The sequence below is a fragment of the Platalea leucorodia genome (genome assembly GCF_965183815.1).
Source record: "Platalea leucorodia genome assembly, chromosome: 12".
Lineage (NCBI taxonomy): Eukaryota > Metazoa > Chordata > Aves > Pelecaniformes > Threskiornithidae > Platalea > Platalea leucorodia.
In genome coordinates this window covers 17,488,140-17,501,021 of record NC_138834.1, presented here as the reverse complement: position 1 = coordinate 17,501,021, position 12,882 = coordinate 17,488,140, and the positions used below count along the sequence as shown (strand labels likewise).

The 12,882-nt window shown below is 47.4% G+C and overlaps 1 protein-coding gene across 3 annotated transcripts in view; it reads left to right on the top strand.

Moving 5' to 3' along the window:
- Window positions 1-2,237: 2,237 nt before the first annotated feature.
- Window positions 2,238-12,882, top strand: part of DGCR2 (DiGeorge syndrome critical region gene 2) — a 50,565-nt gene continuing 39,920 nt past the window's right edge. For 2 of the 3 annotated variants that reach the window (XM_082324904.1, XM_082324902.1), the window contains exon 1: window positions 2,238-2,483. In XM_082324904.1, the coding sequence (XP_082181030.1) occupies window positions 2,405-2,483 (79 nt within the window). In that variant the 5' untranslated portion in view covers window positions 2,238-2,404. The remainder of the gene's footprint in view (window positions 2,484-12,882) is intronic. The other variant, XM_082324903.1, reaches the window with a different exon arrangement.

Genomic DNA, 12,882 nt, shown 5'->3' with positions numbered 1-12,882 from the left:
AGAGCTGGCGAAATGGATTTTGGCCTAAATCTTCAGGCAACCTCCCCCCCTGCTGCTCATGATGTGCTCCAGCAGGTCCCCAAGCATGCACGTCCCCCGCCACGCAGCCTTCCTGGGGCCCTGCAGGGCACGCAGCTCCGGGTGATGGAGCCGCAGCTCATGCTTGCTGCTATCCCAGCTCTGGGGGCTTTGTGGGCACCAATTTCCACTGCCACTTTGCATTTAGCTTTGGAAATAGCATCTCCCTGATGCTGCTGTCCTGAGCACGGCAACAGTTCCCGTGGGGCTGGAGGCGGTGAGTGCCCAAGAAAACCCGCAGAAGTCCCCGTCCCCCTGCCTGCAGGTCGGCAGCTGGTGCCCGGCCTGGGCAGTGGCTGGGGGAGGCAGAAGCAATGTGAGAGCAGAGGTGTCTGTACATCCATTGGGAATACCTCCGAGGGAGGTTTGCCTCTGGGTATAGTGAGTAATTGGTATTAACAGGGAAATGGGGAGTATAGGATTGGGTTAAAATAGTCCTTACTGGAATTTCCATGTTTTATTTGAATATTTCCAATTGTAGCATAAAAGTGAGAAATACTTTGTTGTAAGATACTTCCAGATACTTTAGTTCAACAAACTTAAATATAAAAACTTCCCAGGCAGCTTCCCAGCTTTTGGCTTCGACTCAGTAGGGTTTTACTGAAAAGCTGGAATTCCCTGCAGAGGAAGGTGCCAGTTCCCCGCGCCCCCAGCAGCCACCGTGGGCTGGCCGCCGTGCCCCGGTGCTGCCTAGCACTGCTCCTTCGCCTCCTATCGCTGGAGGGAATTCCAGCTCAATCTGGGCAGTGGGCGTTGAAGGAAAAACTGCCTTTTGATCCCAGATGCCACCTGGGCTGACACCCAGCACCAGGAGAGTTGTGGCACCAGGGATGGTGCCACCTCCCCAGGCTGGGCTCCCCAGCGGGGACAGCCACCACCCTGCCCAGCCTGATGTGCAGCAACACCCAGGGTCAAATTCCTAAAGGCACCTGTCATTTGCAGGGCCATTAACAATGATCTGAGCTGCACAATTAGTTTTCTTTATGCGTTTCCTCTCTGACTGGGCCCGGCAACTGGGAACGCAGTGTTTCCAGGAGGTATGGGAACACCGGCTGGCTCTGGCACCGCTGCGGTGCTGGGAGCCGCTGTGCCAGGGCCCTGGCTGCGGGGATGTCCCAGCGCCGGGTGCTGCTTGTCAATGCCACCCCTGCAGACGCGCGAAAACGGGGACTGTCTCAACCCCGCGGTGGGCAGAGGGAGCAGATAAATGAAGCAGGCGAATGATGGTCAACCTTGGAGCCCGCTGGGGCTGGGAAACCCCAGCGCTTCGTGCCCGCGCCACGGGGACAGGCAGGGTGACGGGGCTGGGAAGCCCCCGCAGCGTCAGGGGTGGAGGGGACCTGGAAAGGCCGTCCTGGGGGACAGAGGGGACTGGTTGAGGCTGTTACGGAGGGGATGGGGAAAGGCCGTCTGGTGGTGACTGAGGTGAGCGGGAAAGGCTGTCCCAGCTGGGGATGGGGAAAGGCTGTCCTGGGGGGACGGAGGGGACCAGCGGAGGCCATCCCGGTGGGGATGGCGGGAACTGGGCAAGGCTGTCCTGGGGGGACGGAGGGACTGGCGTTGCCACCCTGGTGAGGACCGAGGGGACCTGTAGAGGCCATCCCGGGGGGACGGTGGTGGCTGGCAATGGCCATCCGGGGGGACAGAGGGGACTGGTGGGAGCTGTCCCGGTGGGGATGGAGGGAACTGGGCAAGGCCGTCCCGGGGGGACGGAGGTGGCTGCCAATGGCCATCCCGGGAGACACAGGGGACCGGTGGGAGCTGTCCCGGTGGGGAGAGACGGGAGCGGTGGAGGCCGTTCTGGGGGGACGGAGGAGGCTAGCGATGGCGGCCCCGGGGGGGCGTAAGGGACCGGCACGGCCGTCCCGGAGCGCAGAGGGCAGCGGTGTAGCCGCCCCGGCCGCACGTCCCCGCCGCCGCCCCCGGCCCCGCCCGTCCCCGCAGGTGGGCGGGGCGTGTGCAGATACGGGCGCTCGGCCCCGCCCCCGCTCCGCCGATTGGCCGTGCGGCGCGCGGCGGGGGGGCGTGGCGGCGCGGGGGGAAGGCGGCGGGGAGGCGCGGCCGCCATCTTGTGCGTCGCCGGAGCCAGGCGAGCGGCCCGCAGCGTGGCGCCGCCCGACCCCCGCGCTGCTCCCGCCGCAGCCGCCGCCGCAGCCAGGGCCGCTGGCTCCCGCCCGGGGGCGGCGGCGGACGGGGGAGGGGGAGAGCTCGGTGCGGACGGGGGCCCCCCGCGGGCCCGGCGGCGGCGGCCCCTCCTCCCGCCGCTCCTCGCGTCCCTCCCCGCGGGTTTGTGGCGCTGCGCCGGGGGAGGATGAACGGAGGATAAATGGTGCCCAAGGCGGACAGCGGCACCTTCCTCCTCCTCTTCCTCCTGGTGCTGAGCATCACCGAGCCGCTGCGGCCAGGTAGGGGCGGCGGGGCTGGGGCTGCCGGTCCTCCCGGTCCTCCCTCCTCAGCCCGCGGGCGGGTGCCGGGCCCAGAGCCGGGCGGGCGCGGGGGGCGCCGGGGCTCCCCCGCGGCGGGAGAGTCGCCCCCGCGGCGGGAGGCCGGCCGGGGCAGCCTCCGGTGCGCGGCGCCCCCGGCAGGTCCGCGCGGGCCGGCGCCGGTGCCGCTCCCCTCCCGCCGGGGACCGGGCGCCGGGAGGGGTCCGGCTCCGGGGTCACCGCGGCCCGAGGCCGGTGCGGGGTCGGCGTCGGGGCTTTGCGGCGGCGCCTCCGCCGCTTCGGCGCGGTTCTCGGAAGGGCCGTGAGCCGGCGGCGTCGCGGGGGGAGGCGTGGGGCCGCGCCGGCCGGCCGCGTCCCGAGAGGGCTGTGAGCGAGGGCGAAACAACCCATTTAAACTTCGAAAGCTTGCGTGGAAAACTGCATAACGCTACAGTTAATTAGCAGTGGAGTGTGGCGGCACGACCGAGTTTTCAGGTGCTTCTTCCTCACCTGCTTTTATGTTGTGGGCCTTGGGTGCCAACAAGACAAGACAAAACCGTCACTTTCAAAGTGCCATATGATCATGCCAAAAAAAAACCCCACCCTGTTGCATCTCAGTTCATATGTCATCTTCCTAGTTCTGTTTTTACTTCTTTTAGGGAAATAATTTAGTGATGGATTTGTGTGGTAGCTGCTAGGCAAGGTGCTTTAAAACGTTAAGATGATTAACTTTCAAGCAATGGTTGGTGTTTGCTGCTTTTCTGGCTACATTGCTCAGTTGGAGTTTCTTTTCGGGTGCTGAACTCACTTGGAGCTCGGCAGAGCCCTCACGTATCTCGGGCTGCTCTTGCCAAAGAGCATCAGTAGCCAAAGCACGAGGCTGCCTGGAGTGGCTTTGCAGGTTTGGAAAGCGTCCTCCCATCACACAGTGCGACTGCTCTTGGGTGATACTCACTCCTTTGTAAATAGGAGAGTAAGAACGACGGTGTTGTTATTGTAACTTTGAAATCCCCTTGTTCTTTCTCTTCAAAATAACTTCTATGACCCAGACTAATAAAACGCAACAGTATTAGTGAACTGCATTTAAGCAAATTCCCAGTACAGCTGAAAACACAATTGGGTCAGTGTAGGCAGTCTTATTGAAATAACTAACTGAGATGTTGAAACTGCTCTGTGTGTGCCTTGTTTTGTTTTAGCTTGTTTTTTTGGCAGTGCAGTGTATGTATATGTGCTTATGATACACTCTTAAGTAGCCAAAAAAAAAAAAACCCATGGAGTTGCTAACCTGGTATTATTACAGCTAGAGGCTTTTATGTGGGAGAAGATACTATGTAAAACTGATTTCAAGCAACTTAGTGCTAAGTGCTACAGACAGCTGAATTGCTGGTTGAAAAGGTTCAGCAGGGATTCATAGCCATCTGTATACTTTTACAGGTGGGTAGATTTGACCCTGTAACCAACAGAACTCTGTTGGTCTTGAGCATTGTAGCCTCCAAGAAATTAGAAAATGGCATTTTGTGTCAGAACATTGGTCGCTCCCGTTTGGTATCAAATCTCTGTCAGCAGCTGATGCATGATGGGTGAAGACAAGTTTTGCATTGAGGTTTGCTTCTTTAAGGCAAACGAATTTTTTTCGCTGGTGCTCTAATGTATCTACTTTAGAGATTTGTGGTGCTGAAGCCACACTGGCAGAAGCATCCTTCTTGTGAACAAACCCTAACTCTCATCTGCTTAGGTTATACGCCACTGGCTTTGAAACCTGTAGCACTAGGATTCCTCTATGGCAACTCCATATGCATGCCTCGAATTTTGCTCAAACCATATGTATTCCTGAACCCTGATGTGAAGTAATCTAACTGGATGTAGTGCTGCAGCTGGAACTCCTTGCTGTGGGAGGAATTTCTGAATTCCATTTGGAATATGCTCATCCATCCTGTTTACTTGGAGGCTCCGGATGAGTGTGGTGGTTGAGCTGTCCATGGTGATGCCTGCCCTTCCTCCTCAGAAGAGAGCCATCGCTTCAGGGTGACCTCGCATCTTTTTGCCAGTGTCCTTTGCTTTTTAGCTTGCTTCACTTGGTATCTTGACTCTACTGTCTCAAATAGATCACCCGTTTAGTAGATTAAATAGTATATGGGTTGATCCTGAAACAAAAGGTGCAAATATGGAAAATCTGTTTCATGCAAGTACAGAGGATGTACAGAACCAGATTTATCATTTTAATCAATGGTGAAGAAGTCTCCCTTGTCTTTTTTGGGGAGGTGCATGGATTTCCTCAGAAAGAGAAGAGTATTTGGATTTAGAATTTATTTTCCTAGTGGTGTTTGTTTTTCTTTTTGCTTCTTTAAACCTGTGTATTGTAGCAACTGTCTTACTGGTTTAGGAAGGATGCCTGCAGCTTGCTTAGCTTAAATCTGTACTTGGAGCTATCAGATGAGTGCTGCAGAGTGATGGGAGGTTTTATGTACTCCGAGATGAATGTGTAGTCCCTTCACAATTCAGTCCCAGCGAATCAGGCACCTCTTTGTACTTCCATGTTAATTTGACACTAGCTTTGTATCCATGTTCTTGCTGTGCTCTTCAGATAAATAAAACCTTCTTTTAAGCCTCCTCAACTGTAGTATCTTTTCAGGCAATCTGAAAGGCAGTGATTTTACGTGGACCTATTTTTTTCTGCATTTAGGGTGAGATGGGTTTTAGTAAATTAGGAGAGACATTAATTAAAATTTCCTTTTTTCCTGATTTTTTCCATCTTGGTTACACGAGTCTGTGTTATGCTGCTGCCATCACTAGCAGCCTCAGGTACATCAAGCATACCATGACATCAGCCCTAGCTGTGGAAACGTGGGTTCCTGAAGATGCCGTGGGCAGTTAGATTTTTCTGAGTCTTTGGACTTTTAATGGTAATTTTCTGCCTTTGAGAATCTCTGCTTGGTTTTTTTTTTGTCCCGGTGTTTCCCTCTTTCCCTTTCTGTTTTGACCATAACCTGCTTGTTTTGACTAGTTGGCTGCTTTATAATGCATTGTTGAAAGAGTTCCTCTTTTTTTAAAGTAGGACATTTCTCCTTGAGTTGTGTTACTCATTATGTGTTTGGAAGCTGCTAATGTGAATTGAAGCTGAATGTATCAGACTTTTCCAACTATATGGGTGTACAGTGAAGGACTAACTTAGTATTTCCTTTAAAAACTTACTGAATTGATTATATCTGGTGTTCAGACACTTGTTTTGGGGGATATTTACCACAGTAGGGTTTGGCTTAATAGTATCTTTTCCGGGACAACTCAAAACATCTGCTTCAGGTTATCTGACTAGCTGGCTGAGAGCTGTTGTCTTTATGTGAAGAAATATTTCAGTGGTGTGTTAACTGAGTCACAGTAAACTCTACTGGTGCTAGCTTGGATTTAGACCAAATTTCTGAATGCTAGTGCGTTTCTGTCAGCTGTCAAAAGAGCATCAGAGATGTAAATTGTTATGAATTCAGTTTTGCAGCAGAGTTTGAGAATACGTAAGAAGTTCCTGTTTCTGTTAATATCCCGTTGCACAATCAAAAAGGAAAGGTTTCAGTGACTTTATGTAACATCGGGAACTTAAACAGTCTGGAACGATCAGGACGACATGTTTCAGAATAGTGTTTAGAGGATTAATTAAGATCATAATTGCTAAAGACAATAACATGTTTTCATATTTCTCTAACAAGGTACTGCTGCTTGCTAATGGAAAACACTTAAACATGGTCAGGCTTTATATTGGATTTTGTAATAGTGGTTTAGTACAGAGCCTTGTGAATGTAGGTCATCGGGCTTTCTTATTAGAGCATTTGCCAGGCAGCTAAAAGCCAATTGAGTTCTTGTTCTTGCAGCGTTTTTCTCTACTTCAAAGCTAGCTAGAGGAAGTAATTTTATTACCCAAGTTCTGGTTTTAAAAATTTTGCACAACTTACCTAATTGGCAATGCTTAGAAAGACGTGCCAGCGCAAGTGGTCTGATTATAAAGCCCCACAACTTTAGCTTAAAGTTGGAACTTTTCATACGCTTTGGTGCTTGCTTGTATGCAGCTGGCGGTTATGCTCTGACCGGTGGAGCGTTGGTGTCTTGACACAATACAATTGACAAGTCTGTTTAAATTGCTAACTCTTTCTTGTCACTTAGTCAAAAGTTGCAGGTCTTAAATGCAAGGCAGAGCTCCTCCGAGCAGAAGTCTAAACAAACCCACAATCAACATCGTTTCAAGGTGATCCGCTTGTGTGCTGTTACTGAATGCATCTGCTTTTGGCTAGTTGAAATGTATCGGTTGATTCAATTGGAGACCGAACTATATCAGTCATAAAATGTGACCTGGGCCCAGCGTTCCTCTGCTCTAAGGGAGGTTCATTGGTAGCAAATAGAAGCCCTTATTGTGCTTTTTGTTCACTGTCTCTACCTTAGTGAGAGATGTGGTGAGTAATATTTATTTGGTTCCATGTCACTGCTAACTACAGTCCCTGTCTTTGTATTTAGCTGAATTCCCAAGTAAGGGCTTTTAGGTGTGAGGGGCTGAAGGGTTTTTATCATGCCTCCTGAGTTAGTTTTGCTGAAAGTAGGGCTGGCCTGTCTTCCAGACGTATGTTCCCCCCTCATCCCCTTACTTCTTAATCTACTGGTTTTAGCTTTTTTTTTTTTTTTTTGGTCCTACTGTTACATATAAGTGTGCTCTTTTCCTGGTGTTCCTGTGCTCTGCTGTTTGCTGTTGTTACGTGCTGCGAAGCAAGGCTAATGGATTTGAAAGGGCTTTCTTGTGGTTGCTCTCAGCGTAGCAGAGAGACAAGGCAGAAGGTATCAGACCTTATTAGCAGGTGTGATACTTTAAGACTGGTAATTCCTAATGTTAATTGTAAGGCAAAATTTTTGAGGTGTGAGTGGGTTTGCTGCTAGCTGTGGCTACAAAGTAAAGGAGAAGAAAGGAGTCAGTAGGCAGAGGGCTGTTTGCATGCATTGCTCTGGTTCTGAGAAGTGATAAAACAGAAGGGGAACTCGGGGGTTTGCAAACACATGACTTCTGTGTCCCCACAGTAGGTTTGGGAGTAGAGGAAGATTGGGCCAGAACAGCAGAAGTGGTGGAGAAGAGAGCACTGCTGCAGCCTCTCCCTGTGGTGGGAGGAGGCAGCTGTGGAAGCGCTGCTTCTTTCTCAGTAGTTAGGGGGAAAGGCACAGCTAGCTTGAAGGGGAAGAATTTTAGATACTAAGTATGAAAGATGTGAAATCCCCAGATGAATGTCAGAAAACCAGCCAAGACTTCAATGAATTATTCCGTCCCCTGGAATTACCTTTGTTAGGGCTAGCTTTGATGTTGAATTGTAATGCAAGAGTAGTAACTACCTTTAGAATCTGTCTTTGAGTAATGCCTGGGTCTCTGGGTTTTTACGTGGTGGTTTCTTGCAACTTTTATAAGGTCTCGTTTCATCCTATGGGATGCATATAAATAACTTATTTTGTGATTAGCAGAACTTCTGTTGCACTGCGGCAGAGCCAGTGTACCTGGAATCGAACTTCTGGCACCTGAAGCGTGGCCAGAGCAGAACCTGGAAGCGGCTCGGTGGCATCGCCGCTCCTGCCCTTCAGCACCACGTGGGTGCTCGAGTTTGTTTTGTACTTTTTTAAAATTAAATAAGTGCGCGAGGAGTTCTTGCACTGATAGCCTGAACAAGGAAGTCCTTCAGGTAGAAAAGAAAGAGATCATGGCTAATGGCAGGCTTGATGACAGGCTCTGCGGATCTTTGCCTGTGTGAGCTCGAGGGCTAACCTGTGATGGGAAAAGGCTTGCTAATCTTTTGTTCTGTGTAGACTGATAGAAAGTTATGGCTAGAAGGGTTACTAAGAGATTGGGTCGTCTGTCTTCCTGTCCCAAAACAAAATCTGGTAAACCCAGGCAATTCGTCAAGCATATTTGTCTAGCACATTTTTAATGGTTTCCTGTGATAGAGACTCCAAACACCAGGTTCTTTTGCGAAGTCTCCTTGGCAGTCTGTTGCTTGTTCTGCAGTTGCAGCTTATTCTTCCTGTCTAAATACAGTGTCGTGCACGTGTCCCTCTCATGCTATAGTTACAAAGAACAGTTTGCCGGTTTCCCAAGACCGTTCGGGTGTCAGGACCCACCAGTTTTTCAGCAGCAATAAGTGCGGTGTGTGCCTGGCAGTGCCAATTCCCTCCTGGCTTTCCACTCTCTGGGAGGATTTATGTACCATTCAAGATCCTTGTGTGGCAGGCTCACACCTTTGCATTGTACTTCCAGTGGTGGTTTTGTGGAGAACCTACTGAGTCGAGGAGAAATCGCAGATTGTTTGGTGAAGTCATCAATTAGCTGCAGTAGAACTCTAGCAACCGAGTTGCTTAAAAACATGAGTTCGGGATTAACCTTTAATCTGCATTCCCCAAACCGTGAAATCCTCTGGCATCTTGTGGTTTCCTGTGAAACTTTTAATTTTGTCTTTGTATTAAAGGGTCAACCTGCTAATTCTGGGTTTGATGAACAGCATTTTAATGCTATTTGCTAAATGAAACTCCTAAGGAAGCTATTGTTAGTGTTTGATGCCTACCATTTAGATTATTTAGAAACAGAATTTTAAGTTTAATGGAAATTGATAGTTGCCTCATTAACTACAGCTAAACAAAATAACATTCAACTTCCTAGTTAATTAAAATTAAAATTGGTTGATCTAACCATTCTATTTAGCTTCTGTTCTGTTTATTGATTAGCGCTTGACAATTGTCAGCCAGTTCGTGGGTGGAAATGTAGAATTAGTTTTTGGTGGCTGCTTCTTGGGACATTCGCTGCTCTTTTGTCCTTTAACTTACTGATTTTTTTTCTTTGTCATGTTTTCATTTGTGTAAGTTTTTTCCTGTGTTGTCTTCTCTTTCATATATGTCCTCTGCCATCCTTCCTCATACCTTTCCCACTATGGGACCAGTTACTTGGGGTGCCCAGTGAAATTGTTTGGGAACCAAAGCCAGTAGAAAAATGGGATTAAGTGCTGTTTCTGGTAGAACGATGCGGGGTGTTCTGGGCTGGCTGCAACTGTGTTTTCTTGAGGGAGCTTCACATCTCACTTTGAAAGGCTGAAGCCTCCATCGGTTTGTGTTTTGACACTCAGATCTGCATTGCAGAGTGGGCAATACACAGCAGCTGCGGTTTGAAGTGGGTGAGCGCAGCCCTTAGATGTGTATGGAAGGAGGTCAGCTCCAGCCCAGCTCTGCCCGCAGATCTCTGTGGGAAGATAGATGGGGTGATACAAGGGTGGGTGTCAAGCATCGCCTTTGCATGAGTGAGAAAAATTTTACATAAAACTGAGTGAGTGTTGTCCTTCAGTATCTGTATGTTTCATCTGTGCCAATACGTCTTTAACAAGTTAAGTGAAAAATGTTTATTCTGACTTAAAAGTAACATCTTTCATATACTTTAAAAGAAAACAAATAATCCTGCCTCTAACACCTGCTTGGTTTGAGTTTGTGCCCAAGTAGCATTTTGCCTTGTGTATGCTAAACTTCTAAAACATGTTACAACTTCTTTTAATCTAGGGATGGCCAAAACTGCATTTGTGTTTTCTCTCTGTTGAATTTGTGAAATTATTTGTTATGCTTAAATTACTCTCTACTGATTAAAATACAGTGACATAAATGTACTCTATTAATGAGATCTTGGAAAAATCTTTATGAAAAATCAGGGATCTTGCAGGAGTGAGAACCAAGTGCAAAGATTTAATCAGAAGCATCGTTCCCCTCTCAATTCTGGTAGTAAGCAGATTGGAGAGAAATGGTCCAAGGACGCTGTAGTATATGAACGCTCATCTGTGTCTTTCTGAGCAACAATGGAGTTGAATGTAATTTTTCTATTGATTTGACAGCTAAAAAATGGCAAAGATTAAGTTTCATGGTATAGTACCTGACACACGTGCATAATAGGAGCTGGTTGAAGAACTGAAGAGTGCCAGCAGTACTTAAGCTGTTAGAAAGCGTGGGGAATGAAAAAACTACTCTTAAAGGGTTAAGTGGCTTTTTATAAATGGGTTGGACTTTTATTTGCTGACTTCTGATAGAACTATTAAACTTTGGGGTTTGATATATGAAATTTCTGTCCAGGTATTTGTTTTACTGTGGAAGAAGAAAGCATGGTATCTCGTACAATGTGGACAAACACAGCAGTGACTAACATTGGCTGCATTCCTGCCATGTTCGGCTTCAGTTGAGCGGGGGAATGCTATTCAAAGCATGAGCCATTTGCTCCAGTACGCGACAGCCACTGCGCCAGCTACTGTGCAAAGGATAAAATGGGTTTTCCGTATTTGAGGTCAGAATATTTCTGTATATTCAGTTTTTACTTTTAAGTGTTCTAGGTGCTTGCTCATTGAAGTCTTGTATGAGATGTGAGGAAAAAAAATGAAACAGGAGCAAAAGCTTTTTTTAGTGTGACCTGCATTTGAGTAGTGCTCATGTGCAGGTTTCCTGTCTCCCTGAATTGTTAGATTCTTGTTTAAGACCATGACCTTCCTTAGCGCCCTGTAGAGAGCTTCTTCCATGTTAATTTGGTTTTAAAATTAAGAAATGGCATTAGTTTTTAGAGAGTGGAGGGTTTAAAAATATCTGATTTCATGGGTAGGATTTTGTCATCTGCTTGGTACTAAAGACTATTGCAGTTCCTCATGTTTTAATTCAGCAAGGTATTTGAAATATATACTTGGCCTTAAATTGTGTGTTTTCATTAGACTTGTTTGGCTTGCTCATGTGCTGAAAGTTTAAGGATATGCTTAAATACTATTTAATCCTGTACTGAAAAAAGGCAACAAAAAAAAGATGAGAGATTAACTTTTTTGTTTTCCTGCAAAGTAGGAACATGTGTTGTCTTGTTGAAAGTAAAAGGGCTTGCTAACTAATACTGCTGAAATCTGGCAATTCTTACTTTCAGTTTAATGGTGGCCACAAATTAGCCTTGATTGCTCTGACAGTTCTTGAATTGCTGTTATCGTGTTTCATCTGAATACTCTTCTCATTGAAACCTGATCTAAAGAAAATACTAATACAGTTTGTGTAAAATTTTGGAGTTAAATTTTTCTTTCCTCTATGGAAAACTCTGATCTCTATAGAGTGTTTGTTGGTTTTTAGCTGCTTTTCTTTTTTTTACACGTACAGTTTATTTGGTCAAAGGGAATACAGCTTCTTTCCCTGGTGATCCTTCTTAAGTGAAAACTGTTTTGCATAGGAACAAATATTGGTCCATACTGACTTTGATAGGATGTGTACTTTTCTAATCCTGAGAATACAGTTGGTTGAAAGAGGAGAGGAACTATCTCATGCTTAGATTTTTTGGGGTAGTTTTGGGTAGGCAGCTACCAGGTAATAGCTTAAGATATGGAAGTACTTTCTAGGATACTTTTTTATTGGTAGCTTCTTCAGATCACTTTTTAGCGGCTTTCCAACAAGCAGCTTGTGCAGAGACTGTCAGAAATTGGAAAAAAAAGAAATGTTCCTGGTATTCAAATGCTTCTGATTACCAGACTGGTCCTTCTCGGGTTGCTGGCACCGCTGTGTAGTTCTGAACGTCCCAGAGGTGACTCTGAAATGTACTGGAGTTCGTATTGGTGAAGGACCAGTGCAGATGCCTCCTGGGAGGAAAGAGGTGCAGGTCATGCTGAAAACTTGTGAAGACAGAGCTGAGAACTGGATGCTTTTTCCTTGTTCAGAATGACCCCAGCTTTGTGAAGAACTGCAAATGAGCAAGAAGAGTATGGGTACATTAATATGATGTTTTAGAGTTTTTAGATGCAATGGAGTATGGGGATCTTGTTGTAAAAGCTGTGTTTAGAAGAAGGTGAAGGTTTGAGGTGAGGACTGAGGATGGAATCTGGAAGTAGCTAAGCTGAGGTATCCAAGTAGTTTAAGTATTTGTGGTGTATGTGGGATAATCTGTCTGTCCTGACCTGGGTATATGGATTGTAGGGGGGAAAGTGCTGTTTGTGATGGTGCTCTTTTATGGACAGAATTGATGACTTGCTGAGTATTTCACTACTGATGTCGTTCTTAGGGGACTTTTTCCCAGTTGCTGCATTTGTTGGGAGAATGAATATATTGTGTGCGTGACTGTATTTAAATTCTGCGTGAGGAATAGTGCTATTTTCTTAGCATCCGTGGGTGTGTTTCATAAGTAGTGGGGCTTAATGAAACCTGGACTCCAATGGGCTTGTCTCCTGTGTCCCTATACTTCTTCCGCTGTAGTACCCTTGCCTGACACCACTGATTTAATGAGGCTGTCTTCCCCGTGTCCCCTCTGTCTGCCCATGGTACGTCCTGTGGCACGAGGAGGCTGGGAGTCCTGCAGGGTCTCGTGCAAGGGTTCGGTTACCCCAGGTCGCCG